Genomic DNA, 27,421 nt, shown 5'->3' with positions numbered 1-27,421 from the left:
TCAAACGTCCGCCTTGAGCTGGTTGTAACGTTTAACAAGTAACCTGGCCTACAGTAATTATAACATTTGCGGCGGTTGCGTTGGACGTGAACGCATCACGAGCGACACAACTCGAACAAGCCGTCAACAAAGTTAAACTAGTCGAAAATAATCACTTCCGAGACTTAACCTTGAGATTGAGTCAAATCGTCAATATTGTTATGGTGTTTTGCTTCGCTTTGCACGCGAAATACCGATAAGGATAAGAAGCTGCCTGAGACGACCTTTCACCTTCGGTTTAAGCTACAGTGCGGTAGCAGTCATGGCCGGACGACATGACCCAGCGTGTCGTCGAGCAGGAAGCCGAATGAAAGAGTGAGACGAGCGGCAGGGGTGAACCGAGCTCGAGGGCCTCTAAACAGGTTCGTCGAAACGTGGTGTCAAATGTGAAAAGTGTTGCATATGAACCGAGTTTGTTGTGATCGGTCGTTAGCGGCGAGCTAAGCTAACAGGGTTGGAGGGGCGCTATGACATAAACACGTGCGTCTCTTCCGAATGGAGAAGTGGGAGGAAAAAAAATAAAAATAAGGCCCGATTCTTATTTTGTAATTTTTCATCGATTGGTTTGAACGTAAAACTATGATTGATGATTATTGTGATATTTGTAAGACGTTTCGTGACAGTGAACTTCCCTTTTCAAGATGGTGCAAACAGAATTGCTACATTAGTACTCACCATACATAAATAGTAAAATAATACAGAATTATCGTTTGGATTTACACTTAAGCAAGCCATTACAATGGAAAATAAAAAATGTATTGATCCAGTATGTGTATTTCAGGGAAATAAGATGCATGTTTTCATGTTTTTACACAACCGCAGAGGATAGCGAGCATCTATTTGGGGTATGGCTTTCATCAAAAGATGATAATTGCATTTATTAAAAGAACAGTCTACAGTTTGCATAATTGAACTAATACGCAGCTCTAGAACAAAAGAAGGCGCTGCTTGAGCATGTTGAATATTTTGTAAATACTCAAACTAGGACTGTGTTAATTAATCGAAATTCTATTACAATTTCAATTATGACGCTCCACAATTACAATATCAGCATAATCGTAAAAAAAAATAAAAAATAAAATAAAATATTATTGTGGTTGTTCAAATGTATACATTTGCAATTTTTTTATTTTATTTTAAATTAACTAATTTAACAAATTTTGTTTCATCCAAAATGAACTTGCATAATTATAGTGTTTCAAATAATTTTGTCTTAATATTTTGTATTTATTATTATTTTTACGTTTAACATTTTCTGCACAGTGCACATGCTGCACTCCAACTTCAAATTTTTGCCAGCATGAATTTACATTATTCTAAATATATATTCTTCTAAATTCTGTTTGGCCCAAAAGGAACTTACATAATTATAGTATTTCTATTTTTTTTTAAATTGGTTTTAATATTTTTTAAATGTGTAAGCATTTTCTTGTTTTATACCAAAAAATAAATGATCGTCCTACTGCAGTGCACAAGCTGCACTCCAACTTCATGTTTTTGCCGACATAAACAAATAAATAAATATTGTAAATTCTATTTGGTCCAAAAGTAACTTACGTTATTATAGTGTTTCAATTTTATTTTTTCTCAAATTGGTCCTAGTATTTTAAAATTTAAACATTTCCTTGTTTTGTACAAAAAAAATAAAAAAATAAAAAATAATCATTTGAATTATCGTGATTTCAATTCATTGCCAAAATAATCGTGATTATTTTTTCCATAATTTCAAACCTTCTATATTTTTTTTTTATATCCAGTTGCGATGGCACATGGAGGGCAGATGACGTCAGACGCGAGGCTTTAGCGGCACCCGGGACCACCATGCAGCAGAAAGGCGCCATCCAGATCATCGAATGGGAGGACCTGGACAAGAGGAAGTTCTACTCGCTGGGCGTGCTCATGACGCTGAGCACGCGCGCCACCGTCTACCCGGCCAGCCTGATCCGCACGCGCCTGCAGGTGCAGAAGGGCAAAGCGCTCTACTCGGGCACGGCGGACGCCTTCGGCAAGATCCTGCGGGCGGAGGGCGTGCGGGGCCTGTACCGCGGCTTCATGATCAACACCTTCACGCTGGTGTCGGGCCAGGCCTACATCACCACGTACGAGCTGGCGCGCCGCCACGCGTCGCGCTACTCGTCCAGCAACACGCTCAAGTCGGTGGTGGCGGGCGGGGCGGCGGCGCTGGTGGCGCAGACCATCACCGTGCCCATCGACGTGGTGTCGCAGCACCTCATGATGCTCGGCCAGGGCGAGCACGGCGGGCGCTTCAAGGCCAAGCCCAAGATGATGCTGGCGGCCACCAAGCGCCGGCTCACCTTCGGGCAGACGCGGGACATTTCCGTGCAGATCTTCGCCGCCGACGGTTTCCGCGGCTTCTACAGGGGCTACGTGGCCTCCCTGCTCACCTACATCCCCAACAGCGCGCTCTGGTGGCCTTTTTATCACTTTTACGCAGGTACGTTTCAGCTCGCCGTCCTGGTTCACAATTACAAAGGTATAAAATTCATTAAAAAAAAATGTTATTGGGGCTACATTGAACATTGAGTTACTCGAAATCAGTGGTTCTCAACCCCAGTCCTCGGGGACACCTATCCAGCGTCTTTTCCACGTCTCCCTCAACCAACACAGGTGAGGATCATTATAAGGCTTCATGCAGAGTTTGCTGATTAGCTATTCGTTTGAATCACCTGTGTTGGCTGAGGGAGACATAGAAAACAGGCTGGATAGAGGTTCCCGAGGACGAGGGTTGAGAACCACTGCTCTAAATATTGTTTTTGTTTTTGTTTGTTTTTTTTCCCTAGGGCAAACTACCCTTCTATTGATTAAAAGTAGGGGTGTTTAAAAAATAATAATAATTCGGCAATATATCTTACATATATTACAACACGCAATTCTCGACTCAATATGCCGCAGAATTGATTTTTAAACATACATTTTTGATGGAAATATTCAACAAAATGTCTAACTTAAAGTGATACTTTCCTTATTTAGCCATTTTTTGGCCATCAAACATGAATATTTTGCCTATAATAAATTTGATATTTTCATTATTTTTCATGTACAATTAGTACCTTTTAAAAACACATTTTGCAACTTGCTGTCGACTGAAAATGCCATCACAAGGGCTCAGGTAACCAATCACAGCTCAGCTTGTGAATGTCACATGACCAAACCTAGAAAATAGGTGAGCTGTTACCTGAGCCCTTGTGATGTCATTTTCAGTCGACAGCAAGTCGCAAAATGTGTTTTTAAAAGGTACTAATTGTACATGAAAAATAATGAAAATATCAAATTTATTACTGGCACAATATTCATGTTTGACTGCCAAAAATGGCTAAATAAGTAAAGTATCCCTTTAAAGTCACACGTTAAGCATAGAAGAATATTATATTAATTTAACATTAAGTATTAAATATTTGATTTTAATGCTGTTCAAACATGAAACTGATTGCAACAGTTCACACCCCTAATTAAAAGTTTTCTTTTCATCAAATAAACATCGTCAAGTGTTTAAAAGTTACTTCATGTAAACGGTTCTCATCAAAAAGAGTCAATAATTGTCTGAAAATAATATCCCCCAAAAAAAAAAAAAAAGGTCATTACCTTTGTCGTGTTGGGGATTCTCTTCATGGATATCAGTAGAAAGCCTTGTGCTTATTATTTCGAAGTCATTTTTAATAATTCTGCATCATAACAAGCTAAATTTAGGACAGGAATTTGCAAGATTTTCTATAAACAAACATCCTGAAGTCTAACATAGAAACGGTTGCTATGCTAGAGTTCATGGCCCCAAAATACTGGCCTGTGATTGGTCTATTGCCGTCCTTTCACGTCGGCTGATGCACAGATTTATGCCAGTGCGGTGTGCCCAAGTGGCGGCCATCTTGGCAGGGGCGACCTTTGTAACGTGCTCATTTCTCAACCGATTGTCGTCATGTTTACTTTTTTTCGTCACCCTTGTGTTTGAACTTTGGGTCACCGTGACTCTGTTTTTTTCTGTGGCAACTGGAGACATATTAAATATTGACATGCGTGTTTTTTTTTTGTTTTTTTTGCGTCCATAGAGCGTCTGTCTCGGATGGCGCCTAGCGAGTGCCCCCACCTCATTCTGCAGGCGCTGGCCGGGCCAATGGCCGCCGCCACCGCCTCCACCATCACCAACCCCATGGACGTGGTCCGGGCCAGGGTGCAGGTACGATTGACTCATCATGTCTGTCATACAAACAAACGCGCACAAGAGTGTGGCATGATCATGCGTGTGCGATGACGTCATGTCAAATCGTCGAGGGTGACACGCTGCCACGAACAGAACACACAGGGACCGGAATGTCACTGATGTATTTGTACTCTTTTATTCTCGGGTTACACTTTGCTCATCACATATTTAGAAAGTATACAGGTCAGGTTTGAATTTTTTTCTATGCTTTAAAAAAAAAAAAAAAAAAAGTAAAAAAAAAAAAGTAAAAAAAACCACTTTTGTGCTAATACTCTCCTTTATTCTCTTGTAATATTGTAAATGTCATTTTTTTAATACACTTTAAAATAAAATATATAAATAAATACATTTATTGCTTGTCACATTACTACCCACTATCACAAAAAAATGCAACAATTCTTTGAATTTATTTATTTTTTTATTTTATTTTTTTAATAGGAAAAAATCACTTTATCCTCCTCATGTACTTTATTTGGCAACATTTTGCATGAATAAAACCTCTTAATTGTCGTAATATTATATTTGATTTGGGGGGGAAAACATGTAATATTGCTTTTTCTTCTAGATTATTTTTTTTTAATAGATTGACTCCCAGTATTCAACTTTTTTTTTTTTTTTTTTTTTTAATAGTTTATTCTTTTTTAATTTTATCCAATTCTCATATTAGCACCATATTTCTCAACAAATACAATTTATTACTACTTTTTATCCAGGGGAAAAAAAAAAAGAAAAAAAAAAGACAAATTCTCATACTATTATACGGTATATATATATATATATATATATTTTTTAATAGATTGACTCCCAGTATTCAACTTTTATATTGTTTTTTTTTCAAATACTTTATTTTTTACTTTTATCCAAATATAATAATAATAATAATAATATTATTATTATTATAACGGATACCTTTTATTTTCATAATGCTAAACATGAAAACACTCTTCCCATTTTTTTCTTCATTTTTTACTCCATTTTATCTGGGGAAAAATGACATTTTTTGTAATATTACAATATATATATTTTTTTTAAACAGACTTACGAGTAACATTTTCATATTGTCGACATTTTTTTTATTCTTGTAAAATTACGCATTTTCTCAGCCCCCCCCAAAAAAAACATTTATTCTCATCATAAAACTTTGTTGTCATAGAATTAAAACTTTTTATCTCAAAAATACAACTTATTCTTTTATCTAAAAAAAAAAAGACAATTGTTGGAACTATTAGTGCTTTTGTGTAATCTCAAAATACGACTTCTTCACTTAAAAAAACAAAAAACAAAATCTGACTATTGTCTCGATATTCTATTTTAAAATGTTTTTTTTTTCTCATTTAAAAAAAAAAAAAGGATGGATTCTGAGTATTAGGACTATCTGGAAAAATAAAAGTACTACTGGTACTTTGTTCAGTATCCACGCTATTTGCTTCTTAGCTGCGGTGTGCCGTTGCAACACTGTATTATTGGTCACGTAAATGACATCATTTGAGAAATAGCCAAAAAAAAATGACCGCATACGTCAACATCACGTTTTCCGACTGCGAGCCGCGACGCGTCCGAAAATGTTTTCTCACGTGAAAGTAAGCGTTCCCGCTGCTGTGGCGACCGGCAGGTGGAGGGCCGCTCGTCGGTGGTGGAGACCTTCAAGCAGCTGCTGGCGGAGGAAGGCCTCGGCGCCGTCACCAAGGGGCTGTCGGCCCGCATCGTGTCCTCCATGCCCACTTCGGTGCTCATCGTGGTGGGCTACGAGACCCTCAAGAGGCTCAGCCTGCGGGACGACCTGGTCCAGTCCAGACACTGGTAGAAAAGGAGGAGGAGGAGGACAAAAGAGAAAAAAAAAAAAAAAAGCCTAACACCGAATTTTACCTCATGGCAGAAGCTCACCAAGAGTTGACTTTGGTTTCTGCGACAACAATACTGCCAAAAAAAAAGTCACAATCATGACAATGTTGACAAAAGAAAGACTGTTTTTTTATAATTGGAAAAAACAAAAAACACTTGCTTGTATGGTGGGACCTCCAAAGTGGAACAAAAATCCATTCTGTGATGCTGCCAGACTGTCAAGTCAATAATTTCGCCGTTGGAAATAATGACAAGTGAATCAATTCACCACTCGGGCGATGTACTGAGGTACAGTAATCCCATAATATCCACAGGGGGTTAGGGACCGAGACCAGCTGCCAAAAACCCAAGTAATTGACCCCGCCCCCCCAAAAAACGTTCCAATATTAACTCTTTGACCGCCAAAAACGTTTAATAACGATCAATAAAATCACGACGTATGCCGCCATGAACGTGAAATGACGTCAACTAAGTTTTTTTATTTATTTTTTTCTCAGTGCAACGTCTTAAGTGCAGTGCTGCCTGGTCAATGGGTTGTGGAATCAAAAACACCCACTAAACTATGGCCAGCAGATGGCAGCATTGTATCTCTTTTCGTGAATGATCAAAGCTTTTGTCATGTCAAATTTTTTTGATAACGTGTGGCAGTAAATGAGTTTAAAGAGCCAACTTATCACTTAGTTGACGCTTGAGACACAGCAAAGGGAACAGAAGTGTTTTTTGTTTTTTTTCTCAATTTCTGCACTTGTCATCAACCTTTAAGCCAGGGGTGTCAAACATAAGGCCCCCAGGCTGGATCAGGCCCACAAAGGTTTTTTTTTTTTTAATCTGGCCTGCAAGATCATTTTGTAAAGTTAAAAAAATATATAAAAAAAAAATGGTAATGTCGGACTAATTAATCAGCCGGCCACAATCAAAATATATAAAATTTGTAATTTCACAAGCAGTCCTCATATGAGCAATGCAAATTTAGGGCTGGCACACAAATAGCGAAAAGCTGCGTATAATTGACGGCAATCGTTTTTAAGTTATATATTGGTATTTTTACCGATGCGGCCCACTTGGTAATATATTTTCCTCCATGCGGCCCATGAACTAACATGAGTTTGACACCCCTGATTTTTCAGCATTTAACTACAAACTATTGACATTACCGTCAGCCATTTTAAATGTTTTTAGTTATTTTTAGTGCACATATTGTACTCCTTTCAATAGATTTTTTCCTATGTTGCAGTAGTTCTCATTCGGGTACTGTTACCTTTTTTTTTTTTCCTCCATTTTCCATAACTGTTACCTTCTGTGGCGGCATCACATATTTCGAAAAGGCAAAAAAAAAAAAAAAAAAAAGGTTTTATTTAATGATTCTTCACTCCGAATTGAATGGCGTTAGGTGTGACTTTGGAGGTTCTGCTGTATTATACTAGAGCCATATTATGTGGAGAAATTTTTTATTTTTTTTTGCACAACCTTCACATAGAGCATATTGTGTATCATTTTACTTGCCAAAAAAAAAAAAAAGGTCTTCCTACATGCACAGATATCCAAGCGAAATTACTGAACAACTTCAAATGATGTCGAGGTTTTTGTTGAAAATGAAACACGTGCATTAAATTAAATGAGAAGTTGGTTAATCACTGACGAATGCACAAACTTGTGGGAACATAATTTTTTCTATAGCACCTTATGAGGGTGGCGGGTGAGCTGGGTGGGGTGTGGCGGGGGGCTGTCCCAGCTGACGTTGGGCGAGACCCGACAGGCCACCCTTTGACTGGTCGCCAGCCAATCGCAGGGTACAGAAAAACAAATCGCGTCTTCAGGGAAAGCCGAAGAAAACCCAATTTAAGCGCGTGGGAGAATTGCAATCGCAAAATGTGCGAACCACTTGTGCAATGTGCTGCCTATTCTGTCAGTTTTTTTTTTTTTTTTTTTTAACTACCTTCACACGTGTGATTAAAAAAAATAAGACTTCAAAACAGATGCACACCAGCACACGTGGAAAGCCTCATCCAGGGGGCGTGAACAGACTGGAGTTAACGATTCTGGAATCAAACAACACTTTGAGAAAGAGCATTGATGGACTCTTCAAATTGTAACCACTGTGGATTGTGTCTGTTTTCTTGACTGTTTTAGTGATACAGTGGACACTTGTGGGTCGATGTCATTAATAAAGAAAACGGTGACTACAGTGGATGCTTAATAATACCACATTTGCTTATGGTAATTAGGGATGTAACGATGATCCAAACGATACGATAACACGATATGAAGCTCATGATATAATTATCGTGATATTGCGGGGAGGTTGGCGATATTTAAAAAAGGTCACAATATCGTAAAAAAAAAAAAAAAAAAAAAAAAAAGCACAATATTGTGCTTTTGTACATAACAGCAATGCTATAATTGTTTTATGTTGTTAATGCACGCACACATTAAGTTCCTCCACATATTGACTTGCTTCACAAGCATATTAAGTTCCCCTTCATCTGATAATTGGTGTAGATTTTAAACAGAAGGGCCAAAACATCCCTAATGAAAATTAAATTGTACTAAAAAAAAAAAAACTAGCCACCAGAGGGTGCTAGAACTGCACAAATGGAAATCAACCTGATTTTTTATTTTTATTTTTTTTTAAATAGATGTGTTGCATGACGATAATGTGGCAGTTTTAATATCACTATATCGCACTTATCATTACATCCCTAATGGTAATCACTAAAAAATGAAAGTAAAATTACTAAAAATTTTGTGATTCTTGTGTAGTTTCTAAGTGTATGTACGTTGGTAAAATTCATTTACCCATATACAATTTCACATAAATATTCAATGAAAAGCAAATCCAAACAAATAAATATAATTAAAAAAAACAACAGTTTTATTGTACTGTCACAAGTCAGTACAAAATCATGCATACAAAACGATTCTCGCGCCTCACATGGGGCAGTCGTAAATATGGATGGCACGGTCGTCACCAGCCGAGATTATCTTGGAGCCGTTGCTGTTGTACTTGACGCTCCACACCTGAGGAAGGACGTAACAGAATCACTATACTCTGTATTTAACACAAAATATATATCGGAGAGGGAAAAACCCATTGTATTAAAAAAAAAAAAAGTAGTAATAGTGACTGAGATGTTACCTGGTCTTGGTGGTCGAAGAAGGTGTTGATGCACGCTCTGGAACTGGCGTCCCAAACTTTCACGCTTTTATCTGAGGAACTGAACAGGCGGAACAGGATGAGTTGCGGGGGGGGTCATAGAGAGAGTGTCATGTAGTCCGTTTATGTTAGCGTCTGTTAGCTTTTAGCTTCCCAGTAGTGGAGGTTGTGATTACAATCTCGCAGGTTGGATTATGATTTCAGCAAACAAGCAGTGGTTGTCAGCGTGCCACACAGGTGCCCTCTAGTGGTACGCCGGAGAATCACTATTATATTCATTTTTATAAATTGTAATTACTTGAGGTTGATCGGCCTTTTTTTTTTTGGGTGATGAATCTATATGCTGATTGGGATGGGGTTTTTTTTCTTTTAATAACACCTTTCTCCAAAACTAATCTTCTTATTATAGCTCCTCCTCTTCAAAGTGTTTCCAAACCTTGGTGGATACAGTATTCCCTCATTTATCGCGAGTGTTCCCTTCCAAAATCTACCCACAATAATGGAAATCAGCATTAATAATTAAATAAATAAATAAATAATCCGTTACATTTTTTCGTTTTGGCATGATTTTTACTTTATTATAAAGTAATATTTTAAAGTACTTTTTTTTTTTTTTTTATTACAGTCAGAGCACAGTATATATTTTTTTCATTTATGTTTTTTTTTCATTTTGGTATCGTTTTTAGTTTATTATGAATGCTTTTTCATTCATAATTGATGTTTTTTTTTTTTATTTACAGTCATTTTTTTCACCAAAAGTGTTTTTAATTTACTTAATTACTACTACTACAATTTACTTTCATTTACTACACAGCACAGTATGTTTTCTAGGGGTGTTAAAAAAAATCGATTCGGCAATATATCGCGATACTACATTGCGCAATTCTCAAATCGATTCAATAGGCAGCTGAATCGATTTTTTTTTTTTTTTTTTTTTTTTTTTTTTTTTTTTTTAAAGAGTTCATTCGGTAGTCTTACCGATTCAACGTCTTATCATCATTGCCTTTTTTTTTTTTTTTTTTTTTTTTGTGTGTGTTAATCGATTTTTAAACTTCCATTTTTAATGGAAAAATAATCAACAAAACGTCTGACTTCGGGTTAGGATTCACACCTTGAGCATGGAAGAATGTTATATGAACGGAACATTAAGCCTTAATATTTGATTTTAATGCTGTTCAAACATGAAACAGATTACAACCTCTATAAGACTGAAATTTCAGATAAATAAATAATACATTTTCATATCAATCTTACACTCTACAAGCTTACTGATTAGTATTTTCTAAATTTGAATGAAAAAAAATCGCAACAATCGACTTATAAATTCGTATCGGGATTAATCGGTATCGAATCGAATCGTGACCTGTGAATCGTGATACGAATCGAATCGTCAGGTAATAGGCAATTCACACCCCTAATGTTTTCTATTTCCGTAATGTAATGTCGTGCATGGACAGACACCGTTGGAAAGGTCTCGTCAAGACGAATCCACGGATGCCCGTATTTCTCCGGTCGGACGTACGGTTCAAGAGATACGGCCGCGCAAAGACCAAAAAAAATAAACAAACCAAAAAGCATGTTTTAAAAAAAAACAAAACACGAAAACAGCGAGGCCGAGAAAGATGAACCCGTGGTAAACGAGGGAACTCCGTATTCTCTTTATCCTGTTGAGATGAAACGTTACCTGGAGACAAAATGTGTGTTGTCCGGGGAGAAGGCCACGTTGAGCACCCACGAGCCGTGTCCACTCAGCGTGCCCGCTAGATTGGCGTGTTGTCTACAAAAACAAAAAATTCACATCAGGTGTTTTTTTTTTTTTTTTTTTTAATTTCCTTTCATGCGCTATCCGGAGAATCAGAAATAAAAGTGCCACGTGTGTGGGTGGGGGGAAAAGTGGGCTTACACGTCATAAATCTTGATGTAGCCGTCGTCGGATGCCGTGACAAGCAGTTGGGAGTCAGGCGAGAAGGTGAGGGAGCGAATGGGCATGGCGTGCCCTAGAGGAGGAAGACGGAATAGCAGTTTGATTATTTATTTTTTTATATATATATATATATATATATATATATATACAAATTTTAATTATGGTAGCTTTTATTTGAAATACATTTCTACTGTATTGTAATGTTGGTCAAGAAGGTTATACTTTGGGAGAATTAACATACATGTCAATGCTTTTATAAATGTATCTGAACTGTGTCCCCTGCCCACCTTCCAGCGTGTGCAGGAGCTTGCCGGTGGCGATGTCAAAGATGTTGATGATGCCGTCAATCGCCCCGCTGGCCAAATATTTACCATCAGGGCTCTGAGGAGTTAACAACACAAAAACAAAATAAAACACTTGAAATTCAAAACGCGTAATGTCGCATTCCGGGGGGGGGGGGTGAGTTCCCTTACATATGCGATGCTCAGGATGAATTTCCCTCGGGTGTCCAGGGAGTATTCCTTCTTGCCGCTTTCCACACCGAAGATGTTGACCTTGCCGAGGTGGCTTCCTGTGGCGATGTGCTTGGAGTCGGGCGAGAAGGCCACCGTCCAGGCGTCCACTAGAGTGGAAGAAGATCACGTTCGGATGCACGTTTTGAAGTAGAAAGAGTACTGTCAATACATTCAGCAATCGAGCAGACATGCACAAGTGAGTGGCGTGCCTCATGGCAGGAGTCAAGGTCCACTCATTTTCTATAGATTAATAAATAGCTCAAACAAACATAACTAGTCAAGTCACCATTAATTTTCTGCAGTTGCACGTAGTTTACGGTATGTTGTATATTCCGCACATTTGTAACTATATAGCAAAATCTGATTTCACCTGGTCCGGCATCCATAGACTTGATCTGTTTCCCGGAGTCCAGGTCCCAAAGGCGGATGTGCGCGTCGAGCGAGCTGGAGGCGGCGATGGCGGCGTTGTGGCTGATGTCCACCGACACGACGCCCAGCTGGTGGCCCTCCAGCGTCCACTGGAGCTCCAGCTTTTCGTCCGACCTGCGCGGGTAACCTGACCGTCAGCTCATCTTGTCATCGGATCTGATTTATACTCGAACTGATTGGGTGGCAGACATGTAATTATTCCGGAAATACCTTCAAACGCCACAAGATGACAGTATCGCTCCATAAGCAACTTCCTGTTCTCTTTCTATTCAATACCCGTCTGATATCTTCAAAGGGTTACTAATTTGACTTTTCCCCCAAACATTTTATTTAACATTAATTAACTTATTGCTGTACTTGTAACAGTTGAAAATGTTACGAGGTTGCTATTGAAAGCACTCAACTGCACTAATCACATTTGGGTTGCCAACGTTACCAATCAATACCTTCGTTCGAAGACACACACACACACACACACACACACGTCCGTACCATTTCCACACTTTGACCATGTCATCAAGGGAGCCGGTGACGATTGTTTCGGAACCATCCTCCTCACTTTTACCCCACGCTGCCGTCCAGATTGCATCATCGTGTGCTGCGGGGGGGGGGAAAAAAATAGATGTATAATTGTTCAAATTAACTGGGGGAACTGTTGCTGAGGGGGAGAAGCTTTATTAAGTCAGGCCTTAGCCAGGTCTAATATTAAAGTATAGCTTTACCAACATTGTGTGGCACCTTAAGGGAATTATAAACCTTCGTTAAAATGGGCACTAATCTGTCTGGGCAGCACTTTGAGAGAATAAACCTTTTTGATATGATTTTATTTGGCTATGTATGTTCAAATATAACATCTACAACAGAAAAATGTATTAAAGAGTTGATTAAAAGGAGAATAACTAACATAGCTTCTAATGAATGTTTGTATTGTGCACATGGTAGGTACTCACCGTGTTCCTGTTTAAAAAGGATGCTGTACTGAAATTAAAAGATACATTGTGCCATTTATTAGTACTTTTTGTGTGATTTGGGGAAACACAATGTCAAGAAAAATGTTGAGTGCAAGTTGCTTACTTGGGTGCTCATTGTTGATTGACAGTGGTAGCCAGCTTAACCACAGCACAACCTAAAACTCAACCTAAACACAAACACAAATATGGGAAAAAACATATCGATGCGATTTAAAATGTGTAATGATATCGGCACGTGTAAATAAAGGAGAACTTGAGCATATCGCTAGCTTGATGCTAATGCTAACTCGAAAACGATTATAAGCTAGTTTTACTTCAAGGCGCCGCTTACGACGTCGCCTTCACAAGCGAGAAATCTTTGTTTAATATTCGACGTGAAATGTGGAGTGTAATGGGCGTCCTCGTACCTGGAAACCCCTCACAAACGTCTCGAACGAACCGATAGGACCTTAAATTAAATTACATGCGAGGTGCCATGACAACATTACTGTTGAAACCTCCACTTCCGCGTCTTCTTCTTCGTGTGTGTATTGGCGCTTTGGCGAGTAAATCTGCTTACTCACGGGTGCCCCCAGTGGCAGTAGTACTAATTTGATTCTTTCGTTAAAAAAATAATTCAATTATGTCTGTGTATATCGAAGCAGACAGATAATATATTTCTCCTTAAATTGACACGAAGCACTGTTGTCACTGCAAATAAATGCTAATTAATTATTCCAGACATATCTCAAATGTTGAATGTTTGGAAGACAATCCTTATTAGCGTAGCCAAATGCCTTTCAGGGTTAACACAACTTAACAGTTACTATTTTACATGTCAATTATTTAATAAAAGATATCCTTACTTGTCCATTCAGACTTTTGTTTTTGGGGGGGGTGCGTTAGGGAAAAGCTTATGATGTAAATTTATGAAACTTGCCCTATGATAACCACTCAAGTTCACAGTGACTGCTCAAATAAAAATCGGTAAAACATCTTTCAGTTTTTCTGCTGAACACTCTGCTATGGGTCCCACATGAACAGTGACACTAATTCTAAATTCTGTTTCTATATACTCGTCGGAACTTGTGTCCTCTCATCTTTCGGGATTGGAACATTTTGGTGGAGGCGAGCCCCTGCAGAAGAGGAGGAGGAGGAGGAGGAGGAGGAGAGAGAGGATGGCAGTGTAAGTGGAACAGGTTCTCCCTGGCATTCACTCCGCCTCAGTCAGCAGACATGGCCAACTTTGCCGGCACCTGGAAGATGAAGAGGAGCGAGAATTTCGACGAACTTCTCAAAGCTTTGGGTGAGTTCCACCGTCGCCCACCGTCGCCCACACATCCAACACGCAAAACCCCGCAAACTGTTGTTTGCTCTTTTGGGGAATGCGCGCCGGACTTGGGAACAACATGGCATTGTTTTGGCTCCCTTGGGAAAGGACGCTTGAGATGAGGATGATGATGATGATGATGATGATGATGATGATGCTGCTGATGCGCGCGCACAAGTGTGTCATTGTTGAGCGCAATATTGTTCGCGTTGAAGCCTTTTAAGAAGTAGGCCACGCATGTGTGTGTCGTCTTCAACCCTTTAATAGTCTTAACTGACGACGGCGGCGCCGCCGCCTGCGCGCTTTGGGGACACATTTAAAGTGGGTCATTCAATTGTGTTTGTGTTGCGGTGCCGAGGGGGAACGACAGCGGTGAAGGGATGGGGGGGTCGGGGGGTCGGGGGGGGGGGGGGGTGCGTAATGTCGGGAAACCTCGAAAGTCGGACACAAAGACATTTTGTTCATACACTTGCACAGTTGATTATTATTAACTCATTTGCTCCCAAAGATGTATTTATACGTTTTTTTTGTTTTTGTTTGTTTTAACGCTAGAGCATACAGAAGGCTTTGATGCGGCCTCTGAACTAAGGAGAACGCTTGAATCAAAGGTAGTTATTACAAAAACGGCCAGCAAGTGGCAGCAGAGTATATGAGATCAACTGGGGCCATGTTGCAAAAATCTCTTTTCCCCACTGTTTTAAAAAGATTTGTGACTAATGATTAAACTTAGCTATATTCCAATGCTAATGGCTGCAAAACGGAAACATAAAAATATACTTTTTTTTTTCTTAATGAAAAAAAGAGATGCTAAACCTTCTTTTGGTAGGCTCCGTGTTTTTATAACAAATAGAACACAATATTCTGTGGGCCTTGCAAAATCAGTCAAAATCCAGTAAAACAGCTGGGAGTGAATGAGTTAACTTGTCAGTAACAAGCACGTTCACAGTTGCGGGGTTCAACGTTCCAATCTCGCCTCCCGGAAAGTTGAATTTAACACATTCACTGCCTGCCCAGGAAAAAAAAAAAAATACATCATTGACGTATTTTTCCGTCAATGGCAGTGAATGAGTTAAATTGTGAAAGACGAGTTGAGGGGTTTGAGATATGAGTGTCGACAAGGAATGATTTAAACTTGTATCTCGAGGCACTTGTGTGATTAGAGTATTCCTCGACTAAATTTGGTAAAATGGGAAAAAAGAAAAACACAGTGGGTTTAGTGGGCTTGATCTGCCTCACAGTCCGCAGGTTCGGGGTTTGAATCTTCATCTCCGGCTTTTGGGTGTTAAATGTGGCTACTCTGTCTCATTAGCATTTGTATATAATTTACCACGTCTTTATGAACGCCAAGTATCTGTACTAGCTAACAACACGTGAATACTGTTGTTTAGGCGCCTCTGCCGTTCACTCAACGCTTCCCTCTTGTCCCTGCGCCGGGTTGCACCCTGGGTAACCTCCCAGTGGTCACACCATTAGGAAGATGCTGATGGGAAGTGGCGGCTTCCTCTGCACTGGAATCCACTTTTTGTTGTCACCCCCCCCCCCCACTCTTCCCACCATCTTTTAGCAACAAGCAGAAGAGTGATGCGCTCCAGCAGATGTGGCTCGATGATTGAGCTCGATTTGCTGGGAGCGCCACAACAAACCTGTTGCCGTGACGACGAGCCGGTCCCAAGTAAAGTGGCGTTGTCGCGGGGTCTCAGCACAATATTGTAGGCGGCTGCTTCGCTTTTTTTTTTTTTTTTTTTTTTTTTTTTTTTGAGGACCTGCGTCATCATCTGACTGTGAAAGCAAAGTACAAATGAAAACACGACATCAGTTTGAAGATCAGGATCAAGTCAAGTCAAGTCATCTTTATTTATAAAGCGCTTTCAGACAAAAGAAAATGGCCATGTACCTGCCAAGGGAGTGGACCTAAAATTTAGAACTTCAGCTCTGTTTCTTCTTTGTGAAACTTCAGTCATGTGAAGTTATGACTATGTAGTTTGAATAAACTGACCCAATTTATTTATTTGTTAATGTTTTACACATTTGAGGCAATTAACTCATTCACTCCCATACATTTTCACTGAAGCAAACCCCTTTTACTGGATTCTGACTGATTTTGCAAGGTCCAAAGAATATTGTGCTCTTTTGCTATAAAAACATGGAACCTACCAAAAGAACGATTAGAGTCTTCTTTCAGTTGGGAAAAAAAAAAGTATATTTCTATCTGGTCCCTTTTAGTTTCACCATTATTTACAAATCTGTTTAGAATTGTGGGGAAACGAAGATTGAAATAATTTTCAAAATGGCCCTAGCTGATCTCTTATACTCTGCTGCCACCTGCCGGCCTTTTTGTAATTACTAGCATTGCGTCACCCGTTCTTTGTAGTTGAGAGGCTGCATCAAAGCCTTCTGTATGAACCAGCATTTAAAAAAAACAAACAAAAAAAAAACTGTTAATCTCAACAATGTCAAACATAATATACTAATGCCACCTAGTGGCAGATAATTAGCTCAACACAAATCCAACTCAATGTTTCACACTCGTTTCAACTGTAATTTTACATATTCCTTGCTATAAAATGTCTGTATCAGTGAACTAAAAGATACAACACATTTGTATTTGGTAACCATATATATATATATATTTTTTTTTACTTTTATGTTAACTCATTCACTCGTAGCCATTTTCCCTGAAGAAATCCCCTTTGCTCCTGGCTGTTTTCCTGGATTTTGACTGATTTTGCAAGGCCCACAAAATATTGTCTTCTATTGCTATAAAAACATGGAACCTACCAAAAGAAACATTAGAGTCTCTTCTTTCATCAGAAAAAAAGTATGTTTCTATGTGTTTCCGTTTTGCAGCAATTAGCATTAGAATATAGCCTCATTAGTTTCATCATTATTCACAAATTTGCTTAGAATTGTGGGGAAATCAGCTTGTTTTTCAACATGGCCCTGGTTGATCTCTAGTACTCTGCTGCCACCTGCTGGCCACTATTTGTAATAACTATCATTTATTCAACCATTCTTTGCAGTTGAGAGGATGCATCAAAGACTTCTGTATGATCTAGCATAAAAAAATAAAAAATAAAAAACGTATAAATTCGTCTTTGGCACACTGAAAACATTTAAAATAGAACGTTTTTATACGTTTTTGGGAGCAAATGAGTGAAAGTATTACATGACACGTGATTTCCTTTTCATTATGCGTATTTTTAGGGGGGGGTTGGGATGATGACAGCACAACAGGGTAACCACGAGACAGGAATTGGAACTTTTAACACGGCGAATGTTCTGGGTTCTCAAAATGATGTACAATATGGTCATCCATATTAAATGCAATTTAAAATAAATAAATAATTAATAAATATAGCGTGCTCCATCCTTACATCCTAGCATGGTGAAAGAGTGTGACGGCTGCCAAGTACAATGAGCGCGTTTGCACGGGTGCTGTCGCCATGAGAAAAATCTCGTCTCTCGCTCCATTTACCCGTCGTTGCTCACTGTCCTCGCCGACATCTGTTTTCCGTCATCCGAGCTTCGCCAAAGTGATCCCCGGACTCGCGCTGACCTCCGAAAGCATAACAAAAGCCGGCAGGTGCGCCATAACCCACAAATTCTCATACGGGCTTCCTCGTAATCCTGGTTAACGCCGACACACAAGACCTCATCATGCACGTGATCATATTGCACATCCAATCGCGCTGGTCCTCATAACGCGCATTTTCAACGCGACGGTAATCCTCGTAGCGTTCTCAGTGCGTTACGAAAAACCGCATCGCACGTAAATCGTAACCTCGTGAGACTTAACACGCATCGTCGTGCACACGTGAGCCTCACGAGACATAATCATACACACGTGATTGGAAAGCTCTTCATATGAAAAGAAAAATGCACTGCCATCTAGTGACAGAAAATCGACCTCAAAACAAATTAATATCACACTCATTTTTATTTTTTTTTACAGTACAGTACATCCTTTTTATTTTAACTCAGTTTTATGAATTATTATGAAATGACTGTATCAATGACCAAAAGATGCAGCCATATTTCTATTAAAAATTTCCCCCCACTTTTATGTTAAGAGAATGAAAACTTAGAACCAATATTTTATTGTACATTTAGAACAGATGTAAAAATTGTGATGAATCACGAGTTATCGACTGAAGTCACGTGATTAACTCGTTCAAACCCAAAGACGTGTAAATACGTTTTTTAATACTTTGACTTTCATTCCCAAAAACGTATTTACTTTTATTTTTTTACATTTTTTTCTGCAAGAGCATACAGAAGGCTTTGATGCAGCTTCTGACATTAAGAGGTGGCTTTAAAGCAATGGTAGTTAATGGCCAGCAGGTGGCCGCAGAGTATAAGAGATCAGCCAGGGCCATGCTGCAACAAGCTCTTTTTGACAGTGTTTTCACCAGGAAGGTAAATTTTGATTAAATTTAGCTAATTGCTGAAAAACAGAAACAGATACAAATGTACTTTTTTTTCACTAATAAAAGAAGAGATTCTTATCTTTCTTTTGGTAGGTTCCATGTTTTTATAGCAATAGAACACTATAGTGAAAATGTCTGGGAATGATTGAGTTAATTACAATAAAAAAAAAATTGATCGCCTGACACCCCTAATATAGATACATCCTCACAAACCTCATACGCGCATCGTCCCATTCCTCGTTTAACGCAACAGACAAGCCACTTGTCGCCAGTTTCCAACCTTCATTTACTGAGCGTGTTTCTCTTGCCTCCGTGTCGCACCCTCAGGCGTGAACGCCATGCTGAGGAAGGTGGCGGTGGCGGCCGCGTCCAATCCCCACGTGGAGATCCGGCAGGACGGCGAGCGGTTCTACATCAAGACGTCCACCAGCGTGCGCACCACCGAGATCAACTTCCACATCGGCGAGGAGTTTGACGAGGAGACGGTGGACGGACGAAAGTGCAAGGTGAGGATTATGACATGAACGGGATTCAGAGTGAGTTTAAACCAAAGATCTTTTTTTTTTTTTGTACGCCGCCTAGTTTGATTAACTCATTTACACCCAATAACGTATAAATACGTTTTTTTTAATGTTCTAAGTGTCCCAAATACGTATTTATATGTTTTTTTGTTGTTGTTTTTTTTTATGCTAGAGCATACAGAAGGCTTTGATGCAGCAGAGCAAAGGAGATCAACCAGGGCCATGTAGAAAAAAAGCTCAATTACTTACAATTTTAAATAGATTTGTGAAAACTGATGAAACTTAGCTCTCTTCTAATGCTAATTGCTGCAAAACGGATACAGATAGAAACATACTTTATTTTTCCTGATGAAAGAAGAGACTTTAATCTTTCTTTTGATAGGTTCCATGCTTTTATAGCAATAGAACACAATATTCTGTGGGCCTTGCAAAATCAGTCAAAATCCAGTAAAACAGCCGGGATTGCTTCTGTGAAAATGGCGGCGAGTGAATGAGTTAACATGCCAAACAGACAGGGGGCAGATTTTTATTTTTTAATCTAATATGTGCTATTGCATCATCTGCAATATATCTGAAAAATTGTGAGCAAAAGAAAGCCTTCACAACGGCAAACGACATTTAAAACCTAAAAATAACAAGAAAGCAATTTCAAGAGCCCCCCCCCCCCCCCCCCCCCCCCTTCGCACCGCATGCTCGGGATCCACTCAAATCTGACATCCGTGGGATGCAAAGTTGCGGACCTCTGCTGCGTTCAAGGCTTTCAGACCACTCGGTGCTTTTGAGAGACGGATCGCTACCGGCAAACTCATCTTATTGGTATCACCCTCACGTCGGCGCGCACGGATCAAGCGGCGTCGTGATCCTTGAGATGGATGGGAATTTATCCGCAGGCCCTGAGGGCGGATTATGACTTCAACTCTTTTTTTTTTCTTTTTTTTCCCCCCTCTTCTCCCTTTCACCAATGAACAAAATGCATCTCACATTTAAAAGGGGGAGCAAAAGAGGCAAGTTTATCTAGCGCCATCTGTTGATTCTGGTGTGGCACTGCAAATGCTGCTAACCGTAGTTCAGACATACGCTAGCAATACAGTATTTTTATTATTATTATTATTATTATTATTTTTACAGTTGTTCACAGTTTTGGGGCAGGGCGGGCAGATCTGACCTATTTCGGAGACAGCGTGGCGCCCCCGCGGCATGCTGGGTACCGGGCCTGCCGTCCCAAGCTGCGTGACGTCGCTGACAGATCAGAGGAGCGAGTGTCGTTGCGCATTCGTCATGTTTTGTTTTGGGGGTTTTTCGCTCCGGTGCGGGCTGCTGCTACATTTCAAGGATCAACAGAAAGCCAGTATGCTGGTTTGTTTGGCTTGTTTGGATACTCTGGAAGCAAGCAAGCAGCATTTTGTTGGACGTCGCAAAAAAAAAAGTAATTACATTTGGCAGGGAGCTAACCCCTCCCGCATTCCCCCCGCGAGTCAGGCGGGATTAACTTTGCTTCTTTACGGAATTCTCTGCAGGGGCCCACAACACTTGAATTTGTCTCATAAACGTGAAGCAATTTATCATCAGAAATATTATTTTAGATTACAAACAGACCATTTGTAAGCATTGACAACAGAGGTTGTGACAGATGCTCTACAAATCTTGTAATATACAATTTTGATTGGAGTTCCTCAGGGAAGCGTTTTAGGTCCTTTCGTTTTCGGGAAAGAAAAAAAAAAGGACGAGTGGTTGGAATCTCCTCATCGAAAATGTATTTTCCGCATTTTATTCACTTTTTACTTCATATACTGTAGGTGGAGTGACATACAGTGCTCAGCGTATATGAGTACACGCCCTTCGAAAAATTTAGACTTTATTCAATATCCTCCTGGCTACCAGCAATTCAAATTTGTCCACTGTAGTGGACCTTTTTAAACCTGAATATTTCCCACCCAGTGCATGCGATTGAATTAACTCCTTTTGTGTTCTATGGAGGACATTCAGAGCTTTCCAATGATAGCAAATGTGTAGGGGTGGGGCTTTGCTACCTGTGATTGATCTTTGATCTTGAATATTGGTTTTTAGGCAACCAACTTTGCCCTTCATTTTCAAAACAACACAAGGCACAAGGCAACACAGCTAAAATGTGGGTCTCATGACTAGGGTCGTCCAAGGGTTATGTTTAGTACTGTCATGACGAGGGTCATGCAAGGGTTATGTTTTCATGACTAGGGTCATGCAAGGGTCATGTTTAGTACTGTCAAGACTAGGGTCATGCAAGGGTTATGCTTACTGTCATGACTAGGGTCATGCAAGGGTTATGTTTGGGTCATGACCGTGAGGTCAAGTGTCTGTTTTGAACTGACGTAACCAGCAGCACTCTTTAATCTCTATCTGGTCAACAGCCAATCAGATAATTCCATGTCAGTCCTGTTACCCACATGTCTAGCCACAACCAATCAGATCGATTCTCTGTCTATATACGCCTGTCTGAGAAGTGTGTGTGTTTGTCGGATTATTACCTCTGTCTCCCTGTGCACCTCCACAGCCCAAGATGGCTTAGCGTCTCGTGATTTTCGATACATTCTCGTTGTTTCTCATCTAGTCAAGAAGAGTTCAAATCTTATTTGTGTCTGCGATTTTGGGATCCAACATAAGAACATAACAGCGGGAGCCCGTGTGAGAAAGTATTAAGTTAGGCTTCAGGCAAATGTTCTACAAAAAAAAAAAAAAAAAAAAAAATCCAACATAAACTTTCAGGAAATGAGAAGCTTTGAGATTTAGCTCGCTTGTCCCCACTAAGCAAAAAAAAAAAAAAAAAAAAAAAAAAGCAATTCACTCGAGTCTTCTTGGGGGGTTAAGCTATGCGGTCAAGTTCTAATCTTCATCATGATGAGCGTCTTTCCCCTCTTCGCCCTGCAGAGTCTCGCTACCTGGGAGTCGGACAACAAGATCAGCTGTCAGCAGACTCTGGTGGACGGGGACGGACCAAAAACCTTTTGGACCCGAGAACTCAACGGCGATGAGCTGACGCTGGTGAGTTCATGAATAAGCATACGAGTCGACGCAACCCTTCAAGAGATAAAGCACAAAAAAAAAAAAAAAGTTTGCTAGTTTTACTGAAAGATGTGAATGCTCAAAAATGAGATAACGCTGTCATGGTTGTAGTTAGATTAGGTCGATGAGATGCTCGGAAAACAATCTGGGAGACGAAGCCAGGATTTGACAATGCTTGGAGATGAACTTTTAAGGCAGGGAGATTTTCAGAAACAGGAAGTACGAGACGCCCCTTGGTGGTCATCACCTCTGGGTGATAAAAGGAAAAAAAAACGTGCCACGCAACCTCCCCCAGGGAAGTCAAACACTTTCGCTCTGACAGACATCGTTCATTGCAGCTCTTCTCACCTCAGCAAAATCTAGCGAGCAATGAAGGTTGCCTTCGCTACCGAGCTTTGTTGACGCGGCAACAATACAAATAAAAATTGAAAATAAATATTTTGGTGTATTTTATATTTGTTTTATTTTTTATTATTATTATTTCATTATTTAATTTTATTTTTACTTTATTTTATATTTTAATTGTATTTTATATTAAAGGGATACTTCACTTATTTAGCCTATCATAGCAATAAAAAGTTAATATTTTGTCTATAATTAATGTGATACTTTCATTATTTTTCACGTACAAATAGCACCTTTAAAAGCAAATTTTGCAACTTGCTGGCGACTGAAAATGACATCACAAGGGCTCAGGTAACCAATCACAGCTCACCTGTTGTCTCGGTTTGGTCATGTGACACTCACAAGCTGAGCTGTGATTGGTTACCCGAGCCCATGTGATGTCATTTTCAGTCGACAGCAAGTTGCAAAATGTGTTTTTAAAGGTACTAATTGTACATGAAAAATAATGAAAATATCACATTTATTATAGGCAAAATATTAATGTTTGACTGCCAAAAATGGCTAAATAAGTATAGTATCACATTAATCCGTTCAACAACCTCTTTTATTTTTGCTTTAAGTGGTTGGAACTGAGAAAATTACATAAAAAAAAATAATACAACAAAAACTGTATGTCCCAGAAAAACAGCCAGTTTAAAAAAAAAAATAAAAAAATGGGGCGACAGCTTAGGAAGCATTACTAACACAACAATTGTTGTGGTTGTGCATACACATTAAGTGGGACACATTTCCATACAATTTGCATGTTGCTTCTGATTGGTTTCGAGTGGAAGCCTCTGAATGGGGAAAGACGTTTTGTGTTGGCATCACAGCACGTTACGGCACGTTTGTCCCCCCCCCCCCCCCTCCACAATGTCACTTTCGTGCGTTTGCATATTTTTGTACAGGTTTTCGGGGCCGATGACGTGTTGTGCACTCGCATTTACGTACGGGAATGAAGCTCCGGAATGCAGCACCAGGACTCACAACGGGACCACAGTTCAAATGCAAACATGCTAAGTTACAGTGTTCCACAAAAGTTGTTTCCACATACGCTAGTCACACTCGCTCTCTCTCTTTGTTATCGCACTGATGTTCAATCATAAGAAACAATAAAACTTTGATGGAAAAGAAAAATGTCAGAGCCTCTTTGTCGTCATATGAACTGTGTTGATATTGAGGTATGAGACACTATACGGAAAAAAAAAAATAATAATTCATTTTCCCCCCCACAACTTTCAAAAACGTCTCTTAGAAAGTGGCAATCTTAAGAGAATAAAATCTTTTTTTCTTTTTTTTGTAGGGAAAATTGTGTTTAAAGTTACATTTTTTTCAGACATGAAAAGGCTGCATTTTTTTTTTTTTTTTTTTTTTTTTTTAAAGAAGTTACAGGCATGTATTTTTCCGGGGGGGAGTCAAAATTTTAGAGAATAAAGTACAGTAATTCTTTTTGCAAATTATGACAAAAGTTTCATGATCTTATTTTTTTTTTGTAGCATGTGTTGGGGTAAAAGAAAAAAGAAAAAAAAAAGAAAGGTTTTTTTTTTTCAGGAGAAGAGCAGTTGTGACCTTATGAGAATACAATTGAATCTTTAAAAGCCAACTTTTATGCTTGTAACCTTCCTTTTTTTTTGGTCTCAAAATTCTACTTGAGTCACTTGCACTTGTGTCAACCAGTTTTAACCTGTGACGGTTCGAGAAACACTGCTACGGATTCTTCTCACACACAGGTCGGACCACCAAGTAAGCTCCTTGACAAACAGTTCCCGATCGCCTTTAGAAGCTTGCGTGCCTGCTGTAGTAAATAAATTATTCTTTTGCGGGATACGTCCCCCACCCCCCCTGCTCACAGGTGCACCCCACAAAAGTCCACAGAAGAAAGGGGCACGCCATCAAAAGCCCAAGAGCAAAATGTGTCTCTTTGGCTGCCAACTTTTTCCTTTTCAGAGCTTTGGCTGACACTCGGGGGTCCCTCCCCTCCCGCCACCTCAACCTCCCGGACAAATGGGTTCCGCCGCTGACGTTTCACCCGCTTATCCCCCGAACACAATGATTTTCCCCCTCAGTGCATCGCCGTGCCTGTGGGAAGCAAAGGAGTACGGGACTCGGTGAGGCGCCCTGAGGCGCGCCGCCGACTTAATTGAAGGAGGGACGGACGGGCCTGCGGCCGCGATGGCGGCTCACAACTGCTCAATGAGGGCATTCTTTTGTTTTGTTGTGCAGCCCCCCCCCCAGCTCTTGCCATCTTTAGAGTAGGGCATCAAACAGGGGAGCCTCTGTGGGTACAGTGCGGCAGCGGCAACAGATCGACGTCCCATTTTTGTTCCTCCCTGGTGGGCTTTCATGTTGGGAAGCAGAAAAGGCCAAAAAAGCTTTTGATGGAATCATATGAGAAAAGCTCAGGATGGAGAAGTTTTCTTTTTCTTTTTTCCCCCCAGAGTATAAAGTCATGATTTTGTGATGAAAGTATTTTTTAAATAAAGGTAAATGTAAAAAAAAAAACAACAACAAACAAATCCAGCCGAAAATTATGTGTTTGTGATATTGTCTGAGGTATAAAGTTGTATTTTGTGAAAAAAACAAAAAAATTTCATGAGATTCTTTTTTTCTTCAGAGAATAAGGTAACGTTTTTTTTAAAAAAGTAGTTTATAGAAATTCCTGTTTTTATTCTTAATTTTTTTTTAACAAAAGTCATCAGTTTAAGAGGTCATGATCTTACAAGAATAGATTTTTTCTTTTCTTTTTTATTTTTTTAAAGAAAAAGGTTGGAAGAATAGGTTGAATTCTTATGACAATTAAGTTGTGGTTTCTCAAGGAAAAAAAAAGAATAGTAATCTTAAGAGAATAAAATCATTATTTTTTGTTACTTTAATTTTTTAAATAGTCATATTTTCATGAGAAAATCACATTTTTATGATAATTTTTATATTCAGTGTGTTTTTAAAGGTAAAAAAAAGCCAATTTTGTTTGACTAAAAAAAATATATATATATATTTTTTTTGGTAGAACGTTTTTATGAATATGTTCCTTAAAGTAATGTATTTTTTAAAGTTGTAATCTTATGATGTAATCTTACATAAATATTTTTTTTTGATTAGCTCATTTTGCAGAGTAAATTGTTGTTGTTTTTAAATTATTTTTTAATAGAAAGTTGTGTTTTCTAAAAAATCTAAATAAACAAACAAGAATAAAATCCTATTGGACACCTTTCATCTCAAAACTCCCAAGCCATATTCTCCAGTCAAAACCTCTCTGACATTGCTCATATTCTAACGACAGCGAGCGCACGCAAGAAGACAAAGGTCACATTCTGCCGAGTTGTGCGTGTGTGTGTGTGTGGCTGTCACATTGAATTACCCAGCATGCTTTGTGGCTCCAACGTCCCAGAAGAATTTCCTTTGGAGATGTATTTAGCCAACACCTGCGGAGGTCAGAGCTTTGCATCAACATAGACAGACGGATACTGATTTACACTCTGTAACGAAGTAACGGTAAAAGAACTATAGTACAGTTAAGTACTGCTAATGTTGCACCTTCTGCTGGTTATAAGACAGTATATCTACCTCTAAAAAAATACCATCAAACTATGATGACGTCTACTTTATCAGAGTACATATAGTATTTGCAGTATGACATGAGCAAATTTGCATAATTTCTGACTTGTGTGGGAACCTTTGCTCATGCATTTGCTGTTTTTGTGCTGTGGCAAAACATTTACATTTATTACTCTGGCGCCATCTGGTGGAATCTCATTGAAAGCATTTTTTTTTTTTTTTGGTCCCGTTTTGTTGACAGTCCTTGAATGCACCTTATGAAAAATCAAGTGATTTTATTTTTTTTTTTTATTATTTGTAGTTTGTCTCTCCGAGTGAAGTTACTCATAAACCATGTAGTCTTAGTTTATTGCCTGAATACGGTTTGTGTTATTGCACACATTTATGTATGCATAATATAGGCACAGTACAGTAACAACTGTTTTTTTTTTGTTTTTGTTTTTTTTTTAATGGATAATGTTGCAGTTTGTAAAGGGAAGTAGTATAAGAACAAAACATAACTCAAACAAAGTAAAAAAAAAAAAAAAAGAACTTTGATGGTAGTAGAGTGGTTACCAGGATTGCGTCACAGTCGAGACTCCAGAATTTCTGTGTTCATACGTCAACTACGGCCCTCTTGAGTGGACTTGTTCCTCCTGGTACTCCAGCTTCCTCCCACATTCCAAAAACAAGCATGTTAGGTTTCAAGTGTGATAGAATTGAATGGATGGATAAAATGAAATTACTCACCCATTGAGGATATCGTTCAGGGACTTTTTTTTTTTTTTTTTTTTTTTTTAAGATGGAAACTTTCATTCGGAATTAGTACATGAATTTATGGGAGTATACAGGAAGAAGCCAGGAAATTTGAAAATGAAAGGTTCCTGACCACAACTGCCAGATTTCACGTGCTCTCAAATGATTTCTAGCCTCTTGACATCTTTTCATGTAATATTTTTGAACGGAACGTTGTTGGAATTTAGGAGCATTTTTGAAAAGGTTACGGTCGGGAGGATGAGTTTTGTTCTTCAGTGAAAAAAATTGATTGTTCAATAATAGGAGCTAACGTTCTACTTGAAAATACAGTCGTTTTTTCAAGTTACAAGCAGCAAGCAAA

At 39.1% G+C, this 27,421-nt stretch overlaps 3 protein-coding genes across 3 annotated transcripts; 2 read left to right on the top strand and 1 right to left on the bottom strand.

Moving 5' to 3' along the window:
* Positions 1–88: 88 nt before the first annotated feature.
* On the top strand, positions 89–8,282 carry slc25a44a (solute carrier family 25 member 44a). The gene is made up of 4 exons (XM_077517563.1): positions 89–401; positions 1,797–2,494; positions 4,104–4,231; positions 5,868–8,282. The coding sequence occupies exons 2-4, from the start codon at positions 1,861–1,863 to the stop codon at positions 6,057–6,059; spliced, it is 954 nt and encodes a 317-aa protein (XP_077373689.1). The 5' UTR covers positions 89–401; positions 1,797–1,860; the 3' UTR covers positions 6,060–8,282.
* A 664-nt stretch (positions 8,283–8,946) lies between these two features.
* Positions 8,947–14,514, bottom strand: skic8 (SKI8 subunit of superkiller complex). The gene is made up of 12 exons (XM_077517564.1): positions 14,326–14,514; positions 13,498–14,205; positions 13,194–13,257; positions 13,070–13,097; positions 12,612–12,717; positions 12,061–12,233; positions 11,649–11,797; positions 11,463–11,556; positions 11,155–11,248; positions 10,936–11,028; positions 9,234–9,312; positions 8,947–9,115 (listed from the first exon to the last, which is right to left on the bottom strand). Exons 3-12 carry the CDS (start codon positions 13,203–13,205, stop codon positions 9,026–9,028), a joined length of 918 nt encoding a protein of 305 aa, XP_077373690.1. The 5' UTR covers positions 13,206–13,257; positions 13,498–14,205; positions 14,326–14,514; the 3' UTR covers positions 8,947–9,025.
* Positions 14,215–23,902, top strand: crabp1a (cellular retinoic acid binding protein 1a). The gene is made up of 4 exons (XM_077517565.1): positions 14,215–14,375; positions 19,154–19,332; positions 22,252–22,365; positions 23,679–23,902. Exons 1-4 carry the CDS (start codon positions 14,306–14,308, stop codon positions 23,727–23,729), a joined length of 414 nt encoding a protein of 137 aa, XP_077373691.1. The 5' UTR covers positions 14,215–14,305; the 3' UTR covers positions 23,730–23,902.
* The last annotated feature ends 3,519 nt before the right edge of the window (positions 23,903–27,421 follow it).

The sequence above is a fragment of the Festucalex cinctus genome, chromosome 3 (genome assembly GCF_051991245.1).
Source record: "Festucalex cinctus isolate MCC-2025b chromosome 3, RoL_Fcin_1.0, whole genome shotgun sequence".
Classification (NCBI taxonomy): domain Eukaryota; kingdom Metazoa; phylum Chordata; class Actinopteri; order Syngnathiformes; family Syngnathidae; genus Festucalex; species Festucalex cinctus.
Note: the sequence above shows the minus strand (reverse complement) of the source record. Positions and strands in the feature narration are given on the sequence as shown.

Excerpts from the sequence above, each read along its gene's own strand:
- slc25a44a (XM_077517563.1), top strand. The coding sequence starts at position 1,861 with ATGCAGCAGAAAGGCGCCATCCAGATCATCGAATGGGAGGACCTGGAC. Across the intron at positions 2,495-4,103 it reads TTTTTATCACTTTTACGCAG|AGCGTCTGTCTCGGATGGCG; the intron begins GTACGTTTCAGC and ends TTGCGTCCATAG. Across the intron at positions 4,232-5,867 it reads TGGTCCGGGCCAGGGTGCAG|GTGGAGGGCCGCTCGTCGGT; the intron begins GTACGATTGACT and ends GGCGACCGGCAG.
- skic8 (XM_077517564.1), bottom strand. Across the intron at positions 12,718-13,069 it reads CCTTTTTAAACAGGAACACG|CACACGATGATGCAATCTGG; the intron begins GTGAGTACCTAC and ends CCCCCCCCGCAG. Across the intron at positions 9,313-10,935 it reads AACACACATTTTGTCTCCAG|TTCCTCAGATAAAAGCGTGA; the intron begins GTAACGTTTCAT and ends CCGCCTGTTCAG.
- crabp1a (XM_077517565.1), top strand. The coding sequence starts at position 14,306 with ATGGCCAACTTTGCCGGCACCTGGAAGATGAAGAGGAGCGAGAATTTC. Across the intron at positions 19,333-22,251 it reads TGGACGGACGAAAGTGCAAG|AGTCTCGCTACCTGGGAGTC; the intron begins GTGAGGATTATG and ends TTCGCCCTGCAG. Across the intron at positions 22,366-23,678 it reads ACGGCGATGAGCTGACGCTG|GTTTTCGGGGCCGATGACGT; the intron begins GTGAGTTCATGA and ends ATTTTTGTACAG.